The 19445-nt window shown below is 37.4% G+C and overlaps 1 protein-coding gene and 1 long non-coding RNA gene across 15 annotated transcripts in view; one reads left to right on the plus strand and one right to left on the minus strand.

Moving 5' to 3' along the window:
* Positions 1-3: 3 nt before the first annotated feature.
* On the minus strand, positions 4-19288 carry dnajc16l (DnaJ (Hsp40) homolog, subfamily C, member 16 like). Of its 12 annotated transcripts, none has more exons than XR_015502267.1 (17): positions 19165-19288; positions 16253-16453; positions 15541-15607; positions 13755-14076; positions 13328-13512; positions 11795-11899; positions 11555-11713; positions 10189-10319; positions 9136-9313; positions 7571-7753; positions 7055-7131; positions 5648-5728; positions 5472-5561; positions 4822-4992; positions 2068-2587; positions 1037-1869; positions 4-646 (listed from the first exon to the last, which is right to left on the minus strand). XR_015502267.1 is itself a non-coding variant. In XM_087273123.1 (15 exons), exons 2-15 carry the CDS (start codon positions 16438-16440, stop codon positions 2155-2157), a joined length of 2370 nt encoding a protein of 789 aa, XP_087129249.1. In that variant the 5' UTR covers positions 16441-16453; positions 19165-19288; the 3' UTR covers positions 4-2154. The 12 variants fall into 12 exon arrangements, 2 of the variants coding, with proteins under 2 accessions (XP_087129249.1, XP_087129250.1); XR_015502264.1 differs by having other exon boundaries at positions 815-1869; XR_015502265.1 differs by having other exon boundaries at positions 2032-2587.
* LOC147834628 (uncharacterized) overlaps positions 18894-19445 on the plus strand; it is a 282404-nt gene continuing 281852 nt past the window's right edge. Inside the window, exon 1 of one of the 3 annotated variants that reach the window (XR_015502279.1) lies at positions 18894-19096. This is a non-coding gene — a long non-coding RNA (uncharacterized LOC147834628). The remainder of the gene's footprint in view (positions 19097-19445) is intronic. The other 2 variants (XR_015502278.1, XR_015502280.1) reach the window with 2 other exon arrangements.

Raw genomic sequence — 19445 nt, forward strand, 5'->3', positions numbered from 1 at the left:
TGCTACAGTACAAACTTTATTATTATTATCATCATTATTATTATTTAAACAATGAACATGATATATAAATCAACCACAAAATAGTGCAACATAAAAAGTCATTTTCTTAAAGAGACAGTACACCCAAAATGAAAAATCATTTAGTCATCCTCCAGTTTTCTTCTTCTGCTGAACACAAAGACAGATACTGAAGAATGTTATGAAATAACAGCCATTCACTTCCATTATATATACACGTTTTGTTCCTATTATAGATGTCAATGGCTGCTTTTTTAACCCCAACATTCTTCAGAATATCATCTTTTGTGTTTAACAGAAGAAAAAAATTCAGTTTAGAATTAGCTGAATGTGAGTAAATAATGAGAAAACGTTCATTATTGGGTGAACTACCCCTTTAAAAGAAACCACCAACTGATGATCTATGCCACAGGTGTCAAACTAGGTTCCAAAAGGGCCACAGCTCTGCACAGTTTAGTTCCAACCCTAATTAAACACACCTGATCAAACTAATTGAGTCCTTCAGGCTTGTTTGAAACCTACAGGTAAGTGTGTTGGAGCAGGGTTGGAGCTAAACTGTGCAGGGCTTCGGCCCCCCAGGGATTGAGTTTGACACCCCTGATCTACACAGTGATGTCCAAACTCGGTCCTGGAGGGTAAGTATCCTGCAGATTTTAGCTCCAACTTGCCTCAACACACCTGCAAGGATGTTTCTAGAAAGCCTAGTTAAAGCTTGATTAGCTAGCCCAGGTGTGTCTGATTGTGGTTAGAACTAAACTTTGCCGGACACCGGCCCTCCAGGACCGAATTTGGACACGCCTGATCTACAGCATAGGTCTCAAAGCTGGATTCCTGAAGGGACGCAGCGGTCAAAAATCAAGCACAGCTGATCACTTAATCAAGTTGTTTAAAAGAGTCTCGAACACCTTGATTAGTAGCATTAGCTGTGTTTGATTAGGGTTGGAGCCAAACTGTGCAGCGCTGCGGCCCTCCAGGAATCGAGACCCATGATCTACAGACATTCTTAATCTTATTCAACCGGTTGTGATGATTCAGATGCATTTAGAGTCTCTATTTAAATATGGAGTTTAGGAATGAAAGATAAGCGAGTCTTTCAAAGTGCAAAACATGAATTAATCGACTAAAGTAACTATGGTGTCTGATAAAAAGGCAGCACATGCACAAACGGCATTAAAGGATTGTATTTATAATGCAATATAGTGAACTCTTCATGCAGCACGGTTTAGTAAATTGAGATTTTGCATAAGGAAATTGGGTTAACGAAACCTTTCGTACACATACAGACACACGCACACACATTTTAATCTCTATAATCCAAATAACGACTCCGACTGCAAAAAAAGGCTGATGAGTAACCTTAAATTAGGTATAGTTCACCCAAAAATGGTAATTTATCCACAATTTACTCACATTCAAGCAGTTTCAAGCCTTAATGAATTTATTCTGAACACAAAAGAAGCTATTTTGAAGAAAGTTGAAAACCATTGACTTCCATAGTAAGTCAATGTTTTTTTGTGTTCAAGAGGAGAATGTCCAACAGGTTTTAACAATTGAATGCTGAGTAAATGATGACAGAACGTTCAGTTTTTGGGTCAACTATCCCTTTAATACAAGCTTCTCTTAAGTCAGGACCAAATCGAAGGCCCAAATTATAAAGTAGCGCAATGGCCGCCAATCCCCCAGCAGTGTAAAGACACATTTAGCCCTATTCAAAGCTACACAGAGTGGCTTTATCTGGGTATCGGCATCCGTACAGTAATGAAACGAGCCTACACTGGCAGATGGGAATTGAGTTTAACCTCGAAAGCAGCAAACAGGCAAATTGTGCTCTAAATCAGTGTTTCCCCAACCCTGTTCCTGAAGGCACACCAACATATTTTGGACGTCTCCCCTATCTGACTCATTAACTTCATGTTTTGGAGACTTTCTAATGTTCTGATGAGTTGATTCAGGTGTGTTTGATTAGGAAGTGTGTACTGTTGGTGTGCCTTCAGGAACAGAGTTGGGAAACACTGCTCTAAATATCCTCTCATAACCAGTGCATTTCACAAAATAACTTAACATCTTTTAAAAACGACCATGTAATCGAGATTGAAAAAGGTCTAGAATTCGACATCTCCTGCTATGGGTATAGTCTTATTTCTGCGGTGTGATGGTGTCCATACCGGGCCAGGCTGAAACGTAGTGCCTTGGTAGAGTTCCCTCCATGAGCCGCTCCATCCACAGGCCCAGTCGGTCCAGTTTGTGGTGGATCTCCAGAGTCGTGGCCTTCTGACGGGAACTTGAACGGGACCTTGAGGTTCTGCTGGTTCCTCCGGTCGCTGCATCGTCATCCGAGTACCTGCTACGTTCAGCTTCCTCACCTGTAAACACGGGTCTGAATACGCAGAAGTACTTCTTGTGGCCGTTGAGCGCCAGGACGTGGCCCGTGTGGTCTAATTTGTTGGTGCTGGGGTCCTCCACCTCTTCCTCTTCATCCGACCTGGCGTCGGGAGCAGACTCCATGAGGGAGTCCATCCATTGGCGGTGCTTGTCCACATTTAGAAAGGAGTAGTGGAGATTCTGAGACCTGCAAGCGGGAAGTGAATTTAGTTGTAGGACTTTAGAAAAGGCTTGAAATGCTCAAAACAGTTCCTTCGTTTTGTTCAGGGTGCTTTCCCACTGGCAGGTTAGTCTAAAATGGGACACTGCCTACCAGAAAAAACAGGTAATGTACAATAGAGGTCTTCATTGGTCTGAAAGTTCAGATCGGAACCCAAAAAGACCTATAAATGCTGTGCACACACCTAACTCGGACCTGTTAAGCCCCGGTCAGATCAGACAAATGTGGCACAATTTCAGCAAGATTTCCTTGACGTTGGGTTTCGTAGGGATTCGTAATTGACAAATGGGCGTTGTGACACAAGATTCAATCGTTTCTTCTCGTGTAATGTGGCATGGTTTACGTAAACCGACACCATGTCTGTGACACCATCACAGAAAGTCTAGCATGTTTAATTTTTTCTCGTTCTTGATGACGAGTTTGGTCACGTCTGTGACGCTGTGCAATAGGAGCACATAACTTCTCAGTTATCTTAGTGGGTGCTTCAGTTAAAAGCACCGGTCAGGTATTTAAAAATAGGCTGCATAATTACTTATGGGCAGGGCCAGACGGAATCTGCAGACGTTTTTTGCTATTTCTGCGGAGGATTTTGGTAAAAACCTGCGGATTTCTGCGGAATTATTTTAGGAATATCCAGCGGAGTATGATAACTAAAACCTTAATATATTAAATAAAAAGTAATAAATTACTGAATAAAAACGGAATAAATTCAGATATACACATTTACGCAAGTAAATAAATAGAATTAATGATGGGCTAAAAATCTGCAGAAATCTGTGGAAAATCTGCGGAATTCTGCGCGCGCAAATTCCGTGTGGGCCTACTTATGGGTTGGTCACCAGTGGACAAGATCAATCATTGATTATGCAAACTTTAACTACACTTTCTAAAATATTAAAGTGTTTTAAGCAGTTTTATGTAACTGGCACATATATGCAGACATCTTCATTCTCACAATGAGTTTGTGAGTTCTCTCATTCTTCCAACAGAGCTTCTTCTGAGGTAATCTGGGAAAATGTTCAGAGCTTCGAATACATTGTAAAAGTATTTCCTGCATATTAAAATTCATCATTAATAGTGAAAACAGTTTAATATAGGCTTCTCTGAAACTGAATATTTCACTTTAATTTTATTTAGGCTAGATTATTATTTTATTTAACAAACCAACACAATCTCATGGCAATTCGTGTTTTGGCGCATATAGCAGACATGTTTTGAAGCTCATCACCTCAAATGTTATTCGTTATTCTTGTTTATAGATAACTGACCAACAAAATACTCATTAAAATTAAGTAAAAAATTACAGCAAATGAAATTCTTTTCAAAAAGTAATTTTTCCAAGAAAAAAAATACAAAAATTAATTTTTATTTGTGCCCTTCCAATACTCAACTATACAAGTGGATGATTTGTTTTACTCTGAGGAAAATAAGAATGCTTTACTTTAATTGTTGTATTAACTAATCTATATATATTTTCACAAATATACAATGTGTAAAACAATTACACAAATTCACAAATAAACATATTTGATAATTTTGTAACCTATCATTATTTTAAAGATTATGACTTGAGCATCTTATTTTTCCTCAGTGTTGATGTGCTTTCATTTTCTCCGTCTCACAGCAAGTTCAGGCGAGGGAGTGTGAAATAAGCAACCCTGGCAGGAAAATATATATTTAGATTTTTAAGAAAATATCTTAATATTAAAAAAGGAATCATAAGGCAGTCAGGCAGCATAAAACAGAGTGTGGAGCAAAGCACATCAAATAATGGGTTATTAAAAGAGAAAAAAAAGAAAAATAGAATAAATTAATATTTTTATATTAGACACACATCTGATGTTTGTATTTGCACCAATCCCACAGCCACAACTTCACGCATTGGGTTAAATTAGGCTTTGCAGTCTCCATGTTCAGTCTATTACTTCCACTGTATCTGTTCAGCTGAGGGAACGGAACCAACTTCGTCAGACACAGCGACATTCCAAGATGGCAGCACCATAGGTCTAAAATCTATAGTAAAACATGCTGTTTTTTTCTAAATAGTTACATCAATCCAGTTTGTTTAATATATTTTCATTTATGTGGAAATCAATTTACAAAGTAATGTGAACTTGACTGAGTGCTTCCTTTCCCCTGAAAGAAGGTTGATCTCCAGAAACAGATTTTAATGTTTTCTCAAATGCACAAACAGGTCTTACCCTGAGAATGAGTATACTTCTTTGGCAAACTTCCTGAGCAGCACTTGTTTAGAAGCATCAGTGAGGATCAGCACCACGTTGATGTGACCAGGCTTTAACCGGACTAAGTTGCTCATGTAGGTGATGTCTGTCAGCTCTGTCACCTCCACAAAATTCTTCTTAGGTGGACGACTGGAACAGGAAAAAAAACAACAGCTCTCAGTGCAATCCTGATATTCACATATGGGCTCAAAATCTCAGCATGATGTCTAGCATTTGAGGATCTTTTGGTCTACTTCACTTTGTCAGAAGGGCCCTATTTAAGTGATTTCTTGATTGCAAACAGGTGTGGCAGTAATCAGGCCTGGATGTTGCTGGAGAAATTGAACTCAGATGTGACAATCCAGAATTACGTTTTAACAAGGGGCAAATACTTTTTCACACTAAGGACTCAAGACTATGTAGGTTTGCTTTTTGTCTTAAAAACAATAACCTTCATTTAAAAACTGCATGATGTGTTATTTTTGACTAATAATAAAATTAGTTTGATGATCTGAAACATTAAAGTGTGACAAACATGCTTAAAAATAATAAATCTGTAAGGGGGCAAACACTTTTTCACACCACTGTATATCATTTCAATGTGCAATAAAAAAATTTTCGGGCCTCACCTTGAAGTGCTTTCTGGGCCTGGAGAGCTCTCCGGTGTCTTTGGTGACTCTGTGGCCTTTTGTTTGGTTGGTTTTTCCTCCCCAGAGTCACTGTTCAGCATAACAAATACAAGTAAATGCACAACTGGACTTAAAAATGTGCTTGGGAAAAAATCTAACCAAATTGTGACTCCAACCTGAAGGCCTGAATGATTACAGTCCCGAACAGGATGAAAAGAGCCGAGAAGATCAGCGACAGAACAGGCATCATCTCACGCCTGGGACAAACAAATGACAAATGTAAACTTATTTAGTTTCATTTATTTAAAAATATGAATTTCATTAACAATTTTGAGATTAAATTCTCCATTGGTTCTGTTTTTTAAGCAAAATAAATCTGCACTGAAACCACGTCACTGATGAAATATATTAATCCAAGGATGGATCTTGACTACAGTGTTTGTGATTGTGCCCGCAAAACAAACGCACAAGCCATTTTTCTCAGAAAACATATTTCTAAAGGTGCAGTTGATTTTCCCCAGATGTTGGTAACAATTAAAAAAGTCCATATATGCAGAGAAAACAAAACTATTTAGTTTACAAATGAATTTATGTGTAATAAAATGAAATAACACAGGGAAAATGTATTGAACACATGAAGAAAGGTGTAGAAAAGCAGTGAAAGCCCAGACAGCAGCTGAAATCTCTCAGTAGTTCTTTAGCAAGCCTCTGCCCTTCCTCAGTGTAAATGAATATCAGCTGCTTCAGTCCAACATTCACATTAGCAGGAGAATGAAGATGAAACCAGGGTGGACATTTCAGCAAGACAATGATCCAAAACACAGACAAGGAGACTCTCAAATGAATTCAGAGAAAGAAAATCAAGCTGTAGAATGGCCCAGCCAATCACCTGACTCCAATATAATCCAATATAGAACAAAATAAAGCTCAGATTTGAGACGAGACCCACAGAACCATCAAGATTTTTATACTCTGTTGAAGTTTGTGGAAAAACTCAGCAATGCATGTGACTTCATTCCTTAAATGAGAGGCGTCTTTAAGCTGCAGCACCAAAAAAGACCTTTCATTTGAAGTATTAACGCATTTCAGTAGTTTGGTACTTTCACCTTGAGTCATTTCATTGTGAACTAATTTTTCTGATTGCTTTTTGTTTTGTTTTACTTTTATGTTTGTATTTTTTTTTTGTATTTAATTTGTAACTGTAATTACAGTAATTAGAAATGTCACTCTTTTAATCAGAGTTTTTAGAGTCACCAATTTCATAAATGTAACAGAATATGTTAATTTCAGTCATAAAGACCCTATAATAGATATGTAAATCAGTTAAAATAAGCAATCAGCATGAGCTGACCTTCTCACATGCAACCCTTTCTGTAGCAATTTAACCAATTATATCAATTTCTAAAGTATGTAACTTAGTTGTCGCTGAACTAGACATACAGAAAGACATTTATATGACGTAAAAACAAAACATTTATAAAATTACAATAAGGTAAACAACATGTTATCTGTGTTCATTTGAGGAGTTCTTAGAAATATGTCACCGTAAATGAGATAACTCGAGTACAGAGAACTGTGCTCACCAGTTAGAGTAGAGAAGATCAAAGTAAAACTGAGCCAGGTAATCATATGCGGTGTTTATCCACTGAATCAGAAACATCTGGAATAAAAATAGAAAACAACCTTATTATTGTGTAATCATTTCTTTTACTATCATTTCCAATAAAAACTCAGTATTTCTGCACTTTCTAGGCAATGTAAATATCTTTAACCTTTGTGTACTGTTTAAATTGACTCCCCTTTCGTTATGTTTGGGGCTGTTTTTGCCCCACTGACTTCCATTATAATGAAAAGTTTACCCAAAACGGAAAATTGAGCCATCGTTTACTCTCCCAACACAAAAAAGAAGATATCTGGAAGAAAGCTGGAAACCTGTAATCATTGACTTTCATAGTATTTGTTTTTCCTACCTTGGAAGTCAATGGTTACCGCTTTCTTACATTCTTCAAAATATCTTCTTTTGTGTTCAACATAAAAAAAGAAACAAAATAGTATTAATTTTTGAGTGAATTATGCCTTGTATCCTCTATAAGACTCACAGAAGCAAACTCATTGTTAAGTTCAGGCAGCATGGCATCATGGGTAAGGTAGGAGGGGTCTCTTTGCAGAAGCTCAAGCTGCTCATGGAGGCGATGCTTATCATCATCACTGCCGTTCCATCCGCCCGTCACTGTCCGATATAACACCCGTCCTGAAGTGCTACGTCTCTCCAAGATAATCACCTGTGGTCACATGCACAAAAGCAATCAACTCATGAGGCAACAAAACAAGGTGACAGTAGCGGGTTCCATACAAAGATGTAACGTAGACTTATGCGTAAAATTTGATTATTGCATAAAACATTTTCAAATTAAGAACTGTTTCAATCCAATGAGTCACGGAGAAAAAAATTGTCACTTCCTGAGAAACTGGCGCCAAATATCAAAAAGAAAAATGGCATTTGCTGCTGTAGGAGAAGCCAATGTGGGCCTTTTATTAATATAATTAATGATTTGTGCCTCAGAAGATAAAGACAAAACGCAATGAACGTGCTATGGCTTTTGGAGGTTTGAGGCGCTCTTTGGGAGGGCAGATGCTTAAGGGTGCTTTCCCACCTGCCTTATTTAGTTCGATTGAATCGCACTAGAGTTCGTTTTCCCTCTTGGTGCGGTTCGTTTGGGCAGGTGAGAATGCAGCAATCGTACTCGAGTGCGCACCAAAAGCGGACCAAAGAAGCGTACCGAGACCTGCTTGAAGAGGTGGTCTCGGTACGCTTTCAAACGAACCCTGGAGCGGTTCGTTTGTGGTGAGAATATGATCCGTACTAAAACAGGTCCAACCGCAAAAAGTACTGTGCGTTTTGGACTAATCCAGCTGCCGTAGGCCGATGCGCTGTGCATTATGGGATATGGAGGAAAATATTTGTTGACAGCGCTTTACCAACAGATAGAGAGAGAGGGGAAAACATTACCTGATGGATCATTGGTATTATTTCCACAAGATGACCATGTCGCAGTTTAGCTAAATTGATTCACGGCTCCTCCTGAAGTGATGAGTGATACATTAAACACTGTTTTCCAGCCGCGGCCGCGCTTAATTTTCGTAATGTATAGTTTTTCTAAAGCAGGGATACAATCAGCCAGCGCAGTCATCCCTCCAGAGTAAAATGTTTTGTTTAATTGCAGGAGTTCACTGGCACTTTCCCACACGTGAATTCTGACCAATCAATAAGCAGTTTAGGAAATATGTTCGACAATATCTGGCCAATGAGAGATGTGGATTTTGTCAGATGACTGCATTTTGGTTCGTTTCAACTGGTTCGGACCAAAGCCAGCAGTGTGGTGTGAAAACGACCCAAAGACAGCAGAAAATGCAACAATGTATCAGTTATTACCCTTGGTCCGGACCAAATAAAGAGAACTACAGATGTGAAAGCACCCTAAGACAGTTCTGGAGACAATAATACTGAAGCACTGTGATGACAGACTTTGGCTGAGGGATTTCAGAATGACCAAAACAACATTTCAGATTAATTAATTTATTTTTTGTACAATTTAGTCGGTCCGTTGGCTTATTCATGGATGGAAACAGTTAATGTGTGGATGAGGACAATACCATCTCTGACCTGTGGAGGGGTTGTGTCGTCTTTCTTGAGTAGGGTGTCACAAAGAGGTTGCTGTTGTCTCTGATCAACATAAGCGAACCGGAGAACTTCCTTAGTGTTGGAGGAAGCAAAGTCAAAGAAGGCTTCGTTCACGGACACAAACTGCTCTCCTTCACCAGTAACCAGCAGAACACAGTACCTGTTGAGCAGAGAGAAAGCGAGAAGATGAAGTCTCAAAAGTTAACCAACACCCAAATGAAATCAAAACTAACCACAATAACTTTGTTAGCTCACATTGCTAGCTTTGTGAACAATTATTCTGTGCATGTTATCAAGAAAAAAACAATAGTTTGCCCTTTTAATCTTTAATTGAAATCTGAAAAGGGCGAAGCAGTGGCGCAGTAGTTAGTGCTGTCGCCTCTCAGCAAGAAGGTCGCTGGTTTGATCATTGGCTCAGTTGGCGTTTCTGTGTGGAGTTTGCATATTCTCCCTGCATTTGCATGGGTTTCCTCCGGGTGCTCCGGTTTCCCCCACAGTCCAAAGACATGCGGTACAGGTGAATTGGGTAGGCTAAAGTTGTCCGTAGTGTATGTGTGTGTATGTTTCCCAGAGATGGGTTGCAGCTGGAAGGGCATCCGCTACGTAAAAACTTGCTGGATAAGTTGGCGGTTCATTCCACTGTGGCGACCCCGGACTAATAAAGGGACTAAGCCGACAAGAAAATAAATGAATGAATGAAATCTGAAAATGCACTTGCTGTTTGTTTTAGTTAAATTCTAAGATTACGCATGTCTCAGGTATTGGGTGTGGCTAACATACTTAACCACGCCCCGCCAGCTATCAGTTTTGACAACAAACAGAAACGATGAGCAGGAGGAGTCTGTTAGGTTGTAATAAATCTTCCCAAACCATTTTCCTCATCTTTTTGAATGAAATGCCTACTTGAGTACACCCAATCAACTTGCAGTAGAAAAAACAAGCCACACCCACTGTTTTCTCATTTAATATGACGTTTCTCTAGGAACTGCATCACAATACGAAAGAAAAGGTCAACAGTTATGTGAGATTGCTTACTTCCTGCGACGGTGGAACTGTTTAACAGGACACAGCTCATCAAAGAGTTTCTGATTCACCAGACGCGGCACCAGAAGAAAACGATTATTTGACACAAACTCGTCAAGGATCTGCTTTTTCATTCCTCTTGCCTAGGAATAAAAAAAAGATTAGTCAGTAATACATTTAATACAAGACCAATTCTCACTTTAAACTAGCTGCTTATTGGCATGCTACTTATAAACATATTGATTGTTTGTTAGTAATAACAAATAACACATTCATCATTTCTTGCCCTACCCAATATCTAAACTTCACTACTACCCAGGGTTGGGAATAATTTGGGGTTATTTAGATACTTTCGTGCTAAAAAAATACTTTTAAAAAGGTACCGGTGCCTGAACTGATACTTTTGAGCCACAAAATTATGTTGAATGACTTTAGAAAAACTTTTTATTTGACAAAAAATACTCACATCCAATTCCTCAGTTTGTCATGGGGGCATGCATGAAATGTTCCCGAATGAAAGTGAAACTGTCAAACTGAAGTTAAAGTCGAAAAATAAATAATTAAACACCTGAAATGACATGAAACGCTGGATAGTGTGGTGACGCAAAGACGTTAATCGACTTATGTGCTTTAACATGTAAACCGGGATACAAAAAGCAACTCATGTAAACACTTTATTCATATTACTGTTAATCGTATTATTGTCTTATTCAGATTAAGACAAATACTTATATTACTGATGTCCATGTAAACGTAGTCACTGAAAGTGCCAGATGATGTCTTTCCCTTTAAGTTGATTCTATGTGCCCTCAACCCCTACTATCTGTGCCTTTGATGCAACCCTTGATGCTTGTTGTCGCTGCACCATTGGCACCGAAATAAGTCAGAAATGAGAAATTAGAACCGTTACATAGAGGTTACATAGGGTTTCGGTACTCATCCCTACTACTACCACCTTTATTGTTTATTTGTATATTTTACAACAAGGGACAGTGTACATTAATCAATGTGGCCCAAGAACATAAATGTACCCAAATTTGCCTAAAGATAGGTTTTCTTTGGTGGTCCCTTAGACAGATTTTAAAGGTCTACACCAATAAAAATACCCAAATGGACGACAAAAAACAACCACAAAAACATCAAAGAGCCTGCTGATTATTAAGAAGCCATTTCTAAAAATTTAAAATAAAATCTTTAGATTAAACAACTAATAATAAGCAACAAATTATACGATTCTTGAGGCGGAAAGCAAAATTAAGGGTTTGTTAAGAGCAAGAATTTATTCCTTAAATGAAGTGTGATGCATTCGTGGAGAAAAAAAACTAACCTTGTACACAGTTTTACATTGTTTACATTGAATTTGTTAGCAGGGTGTTACCTGTATAACATCAGCAGGTTTCTCAGTGTTCTCTTTAAACAGGAGCATTGTTGGCGCATATGTGTTAATGTTGAATCTCTGCACGACTTTGGAGGTCTCAGTCAGGCCCATATCCACATATCCAAACCTCACATAGTCTTTATAGGCGAAGGCAGTGAGCTGCAAAGCAAAAGGAGCAGAATACAGTTTGTGTTGAGACAATGACAGACTAGTTGAACAATTAATTTAATAAACGCTCACCTTGTACAAAAGAGGGACATTAGATGCGATATCAAACATGATCACTCTTGGCTTGTTCTCCTCATGCCAACTATTTAAAAACTCGAGGTAGTTGCTATCGGTCACCTAAAAGAAAGGAAAAAGATTAAAAAAAAGAAACACACACATACAGAGAAAGGGAGATTATTAAATATGAATTATTAATATAATTATTATACTGTATTTTAACACTATACTACTATTTACTGTGTTTACTATGTTTTTAACATGCATGTACGTTTTTTAATGTAAACTTTACAGATGCTTTGGCAATACATTTGTAACATTTGTCATGCCAACAAAGCAATTATTGAATCGAGAGATAAAATCTAAGAAAAAAAGGAGGAAAGAAATTGACTAAATAGCATGAAGGAAAAAAAGGAAAGGAAATAAGATAAAAAGAAAAAGGTAACAAAAATCAAGAAGGAAAACAAACGGAAGAAAAAAGGGTGGGAAAAAAGGTGGATAATGGAAAAAAATTAAAGGAAAAGACTAATAGGGTATGAAGAATGCAAGGTAGGAAGGAAAATAGAGAGGGAGAAAAAAGATGTAAAAGAAGAGAAAAGAGATGAGATAAAGGGAAAGTAAAAGTAGTAAAGGGAAAGTGAAAGGTTAAAATATGGAAAAAGTAAAACAGATGAAAAATGACAGGAGATAAACGGAAGAAAATGGAAAAGGAAGGGGGAAAACAAAAAGGAAAGGAGGAAAGAAACTGAACAAATACAATGAAGGGAAAAACTGTAAGGAAAACACTCAAAGTAAAGAGAAAAAGGAAGGAAATGAAAAAAGGCAGCAAAAATCAAGAAGGAAAATTGGGACAAAGAGAACAAGCAGGAAAAAATGTAGGAAGGGATAGAAATAGAAGGAAGAGAATAATAGTATTTGAAGAAAATGGAAAAAGAAAAGGAGCAAAAAGGCATGACAAAAAGAAGAGACGGCAAAGTTATGGAAAGGGAGAAACAGATGAAAAATGACAAATGAGATGCAAGAATAGAAATGGAAAAGGAATGAGGAAAAAACAAAGAAAAAGAAAGAAGGAAAGAAATTTGAAAAAAAAAACACGTAGAGAAAAAAAAAAGAAAATAGAAAAGGAAAAGAAAAGGGCCACACTAATCAAGGAGGAAAAATTGGGACAAAGACGAAAGGGGAGGTGGAGGACAGGGAAATAAGAAGGAAGGGAATGACAAAATCTGAAGAAATGAGGGTAGGAATTCAAGGAAAAGGCAAAGAAAGAGTAAGAACAAAAGAAAACGAAACAAATAGGAAAAGGAAAGCAAAAGAAGTAAAGGAAATGGAAACTGGAAATTAAATGAAAGATGATAATGGGAAGATCCTATCAAAAGAGAAAAGAGCAAAGAAAATGAGGAAACAAAACAAGGGAGTGAAGAAAGAAAATAGAAGAATGGAAAAGAAGGAAAAGGAACAATAAAACGGATTAAAAAGCAAAGCAAATCAAAGGAACAGAAAGAAAAGTCTGAGAAAAACAAAAGGTACAAAGAGAACGTGTCCTCCTACCTTCTCTACTAGTCTCTGGGGCAGAAGGCTTTCCACAAACTGCCTCAAGTGTTCTCTGACCACAGAGTAGTGGAAGAAAGTGACTTTTCCATTGACTAAACCGAGAATGGATGGCGTGCGGTGAGCACCAAGATGGTTAGCCAGCTGTCTCTCATATCCAATGTCCACCACACCGATACCGACTCCTTCAAACCACAAACAGATATTATAAAGTTGTGTTCTCTCAATTCACTGAAAAACAATGACTAACTACTATGTACTACAACCGAACCGCTCTAGAGTTCATTTTAATCGAGCCATAATTCAGGCGGTGTAGACCAATTGTTTTAGCACAGATCAGACAGTGATTGCGGGTTTCACATATGCCCAAACGACAAGCTGAGGGGACAAACACGCCAAACAAATGTATGCACCGTAAATCACTTACCCAAGGGCTCCAGCTCCAGCACAGTGTCCTTCCATATGGGTTCGATGTGAATGCAGGTGAAGCACCACTCGGAGGTGATCTTGATCAGGTAGGGTCTCTTGAAGCTGTCCGGCAGCACCTCATTCATGTACTGGTTGTAGTGTAGGAGATGTTTGCTCTCGGTGAAGTCTCGACTCGTCCGAGGGAAGTGAAAGAACGATTCGTCGAAGTAGAAACTGTCATGATACTGTCTGAAGCCCTGCGGCGGCCGCGCAAAGTTTTGATTCTCATCCATTTGACCAAAACGATCATAGTTCGCCCTTCGCTCCTCATTTGATAAAATCTGTGTGAAATAAATCATGAATGCTTATTATTGAAGTTATTTTCAAACGCTTGAATGAGTGCAATTCTGAGTAATGTGGAAAACATGTAAAGTTGTAGAATCTGCTCATCTGAAATGAAAAACAAATAAAAAAAAACTCTCAAATTCCCTGTTTGGTTGCTTTGTCAGTTTATATTAACTCTTGAAAAAAAAACTACCTGCATTTACAGAAAACTCTACTGACTGGGCTAATTAATACTATAAAATATGCTAATACAATTTATGCCAATGACAGAATTTGTCACCCATAAATTATATTTACAGTGCTCAGAATAGTTGAGTACACCCCATTTTGAAAATGAATATTTCTATCCATATCTCAGTAAATTTAGGTCATGTATTTTGATGCATTTGAACAAAACAGATTTAACGGATCTTATTGATATATTATTATTATAATAATATATTATTGAAATAATATTTTAGTCACTGAATATTTTTAGAAATAAAAAGTTTAAACAGGTAAATTCATGCGAAATATCAGGAAAAAATTACAAACTACAAAATTTCAACAAAATTTTATACACTTTTTGTTTCTCTTGAATTTTAATCCTTTTAACATTTTTATTTTAATAAACATAAATTTAGGTGGACTCATTTTAGACCGTTATAATGAGTTATTTTGTCAAATTAGCTCCAGATTTGGCTTCAGTACTGACTAAACTAATGTATATGCACAAATATAATACTGAAAAGCTTCCTATAGAGAGAGAGAAAAAAAAAAATATATAGCCCCCTTTGTTTTTTATTTTTTATTTTTTAATTTAAATTTTTTATATTTTCCAAATGATGCTTAACAGAGCAAGGAAATTTTCACAGTATGTCTGACAATATTTTTTTCTTCTGAAGAAAGTCTTATTTGTTTTATTTCAGCTAGAATAAAAGCAGTTAAATTTTTTTTATGAACCAATTTAAGGACAAAATTATTAGCCCCTTTAATCTATTTTTTTCCCCAGACTGTCTACAGAACAAACCATCATTATACAATAACTTGCCTAATTACCCTAACCTGCCTAGTTAACCTAATTAACCTAGTTTAGCCTTTAAATGTCACTTTAAGCTGTGTAGTATGTGTCTTGAAGGATATCTAGTCAAATATTATTTACTGTCATCATGGCAAAGATAAATTAAATCGGTTATTAAAAATGAGTTATTAAAACTATTATGATTAGAAAAGTGTTAAAAAAAATCTTCTCTTCATTAAACAGAAATTAGGGAAAAAATAAACAAGGGCTAATAATTCAGACTACAAATGTATATATATATCTATATAAATTAACATACAATTTGCCACCCATAAATAATTATAAAATAACATTATAACTTATATAAGTTTTTATGTGTAGGATTTCTGTAAAAAAAACACTGGTGTGTTTTGTAATTTTTTTTTTTTATTATTTCTATCTAGAAAAAAAAGCAGCCTACCTCATAAGATTTGGTGATCTTGATAAACATGTCTTCTGCACCTGGACTTTTGTTCTTGTCTGGATGCCTGTGGATAAAGCGTAAAAACAAATATTCATTTGTACATCATGATAAGAGACGTTTTTGCCATTTCTGCAGATCTATAAAATCAGTATTTTATGCAGAATGACTTTGAGAGTATAGAGGCTAAAAGCTTAAAAGTATAGTTCACGCAAAAATGAAAATTTACTCACTATTTACCCTCGAGTGCTTCCAAACTTTTATGAATTTCTTTATTCTGTTGAACACAGAAGATAATATCCTGAAAAAAGCTGAAAACCGGTAACCATTGACGTCTATGGTAGGAAAAACAAATACTTTAGAAGTCAATGGCTACAGGTTTCCAACATTCTTCAAACTACCTTCTTTTGTGTTTAACATAATGATAAGGGTTTAAAACTTGTAAACTTGACGACAGGATTTTTCTTTTTGGGTGAAGTGTCCCTTTAACAAATAAAATGACTTTATTTAATACAAGTTTATTATGCAAATCCAATTACAACCATTTTTTTTGTTAAAGCTACAGCAGGTCTCTCATATAATACATACAATAAATGACATTGACAATATTACTTTACAAATTATACTGTACACACATCACCTAAACATTCAAACTGAACAACACACTGAATGACAGGCTCAAAAACAGGTAGATTTCAGCCTTATTACTCACCATTCTCTTGCCAGTTTCTTGTACATTTTCTTGATTTCAGTGAGGCTTGCATGTTTAGACACTCCGAGAACACTGTACGGATCAAACTCGGGTGCAGATGCCAATGAATCACCAAACAGAGCAAGAAGAAGAATCGCCCAAGCACAGCAGCTCACAAAAACACTCCAGCCTCCCATCTTCTGATACATGAACTGCGACAGACTTCACAAACAGATGAGATTGGGGAAGTGTCACATTTATTCACTCCAGAAAATAACTGATTCTACTATAAATGCATCCTGAAAGTAGGGTGGTGAAATTTATCGATATTATCAAAATGTGCATATACCAATATATGGTTGGTAATAAATAAGTAATTAAACACAGAAGTATCTTTGAGTGCCTGCCTTAAGGCTGATTTACACTTCTGCGTCAAACGGCGACGTAAGCTACGGTGCTGATGCATAACCCTTCGCTGTGGCCGTCGGTGTCGCTGACGTGCACCTCTCAAAAAATGTAACTACACGTCGCAACGATGCGTAGCGCAAGCTCTGTGATTGGTCGGCTTGGTAGCGCTGACAAGTCTGGGCGGGACTGAGAGCCGCGCGAGTGCCGCTAGCCCAATGGAGCGATTGTTTACAAGTGTGGAGTCCTGTGAAGGAGCTGTGGATGGAAAGTTTTGTTTTGTGTTTACCTCATAGTTAAAGTTGTTGCACGTCCGCCGGTTCCTGCCTCAAAATGAGCGAGTTTGAGCCACTTCTACATCCCGGAAGTGTTCAGGAAAAGCAAAAAAAGCAGCGAAGAAACTCGACACAGAGGAACATTTACACATCACTGCCAACTAGCGTTTCGGAAGTGTTAATGCAGACCGACAGAGACAGTGCGCAGAAGTATAAATGCACAGCCACGCGCGTTGCATGCGCCGTGGGTTACGCCAGTCACTTGACGCAGAAGTATAAACCAGGCTTTAAGCACAACATCCTAAACACTTTTCAGCACATCAGGCATGGCAGTTACAGGTCACATCTCTGACACTAAGCAGAGTGGAGATGCTGGTTTCTGGACTAAATCAGTCTGTACTGATTTTAGTATGGATGATGAATTGAGACCAGGAAATTAAGCCATGCAAAGCAATCAAAGAGAAAGAAAAACTAAAACTAACAGTCAATCGACAGTATTAAGGAACCACAAGTGCTTTGTCTGTTTTTACAGATAGATTGCTACACATTTTTAACCAAAATACACTCAATATAATCACAGCAGGGTCCATCCATGAAAATGGAGGATGTTAAAGGGATATTTCACCCAAGAATTGAAAAACGATCTGTCATTATTTGCTCACACTGCACTTGTTCCAAACCCGCTTGAGTTTCTTTCCTCTGATACACACAAAAGAAGATACTTCAATGGATGCTGGAAACTGGTACTTCACTTCAATCTTATTTTTTTCCTACTATGGATGACAATTTCAACTTTCTTCAAGATATTGTCTTTTGTGTTCAACAGAAGATTTAAAGCTACAAGAAGGTTTTGGGGTAAACTATAATAATTAATAATAATAATAATAATTCCTTTACATTTATATAGCTCTATTCTCACTCAAAGCGATTTACACACATTGGGGAAATCTCCTCATCCACCACCAGTGTGCAGCATCCACCTGGATGACACAACAGCGGCCATTTTGCACCACCAGGAGCCATTAGGTTAGGAGGCAATGATGGACAGAGGCCAGTGGGCAGATTTGGCCAGGATGCCGGAGTTAAACCCCTACTCTTTTTTCGAAGGATTCCTGGGATTTTTAATGACCACAGAGAGTGGTCAGAGAGTCTCACTTATCAATATACTGGGGCATAAGGACCCACACAGACCGCAGGTTGGGCGCCCCCTGCTGGCCTCACTAACACCCCCTCCGGCAGCAACCTAGCTTTCCCATGTGGAAACTCCCATCCAGATTCAGCCCTGCTTAGCTTCAGTGGGCGACCATGTGAGAGTTGCAGAGAGATAGCTGCCGGCACTATCCCTTTACATCAAAAACTTTGAAGTCTTAGAAAAGCATTAAAAAATGTTGTAAACATGCTAAATCTTTAATCACAACAGTGGGTATTTACTATTGAGGTAAATTTGATTTTCTATTAATTTGGTAAAGCTTTTTATCATGTTGATCCCCCAAATTGAAATTTTCCATATGGACCATTTTGAGGGATGTAAACAATAACAAAGATCACTTCATGTTTTACATTTTTAATTTCTGAAGCTTCCGTGAATCCGAAAAGAGCCACATATTGATAAATAATATTATGACAGCGGTTTTAACATTAAGCTACGACTGAATTGACTCTTATTACAGTTATGAAATAGTATGATAACAAGCAGGAAATGTTCATGGGTCAACGAAATGACCTCATTGAATTGGTCTATATAACGTATGAATTTAAGATGATTAGCATTTTGGGGCTTTGCTACTGTACGTCACTACATGATTCTTGGCCCAAATATGTCTTACAAGACTTGCTATAAATACTCCATGACATTTTAGCCGACGTATTGTTTAAAAATTAATGACAGCCTTTGTTTTTTTGTTCGTGAAGAAGTAAAATTACAGGACACATTAACCTCCTTTATGCCAATTAGACAATCAATAGCGTTTCTATAGGAACCAACACACCCAATCGATTAATAAAGGTAAATCAGCTGCACGATGTGATTATAAGATAACTTCACTTCAGTTGCACAGGACAGAGACTATTTAAAGCAGACAAAGCACTGTCAGTGTCAAATAACACACATTTAAACTGATTTCCCGATTTGATGACTTAAACATCTGTGGAGTGAAGCGCGAGCTGCACGCCCTGCTGATGAGAGGTATGACGCTATCAATGCTATACTGTAAATATTTCATTAAACACAATACTGCTGAATAATGGTGATACCTTGACACGACTCTTGTTGTAATCGTATCTATCCAGAATTTAGCAACAATCCATGTTTTCCCGGTGGTAATAGATGGATCGTCCCCCAGGCTTTCGCTTCCCCGGTGCTTCCGGTAGTAAGGGCTTCTGGATAAACAATTTCTATGATAAAAGTCCTACACAATATTATGCATTTTCCATAATATGAATATTAGAATATACAAATTTAGAAAACATAAACAAACAAAGTATTTCTACAAAATAATTTATCAATAAAGCCCTTACATTGATAATATTCTGAG

Source organism: Danio rerio, chromosome 11, assembly GCF_052040795.2.
Source record: "Danio rerio strain M-AB ecotype USA chromosome 11, GRCz13ab, whole genome shotgun sequence".
Lineage (NCBI taxonomy): Eukaryota > Metazoa > Chordata > Actinopteri > Cypriniformes > Danionidae > Danio > Danio rerio.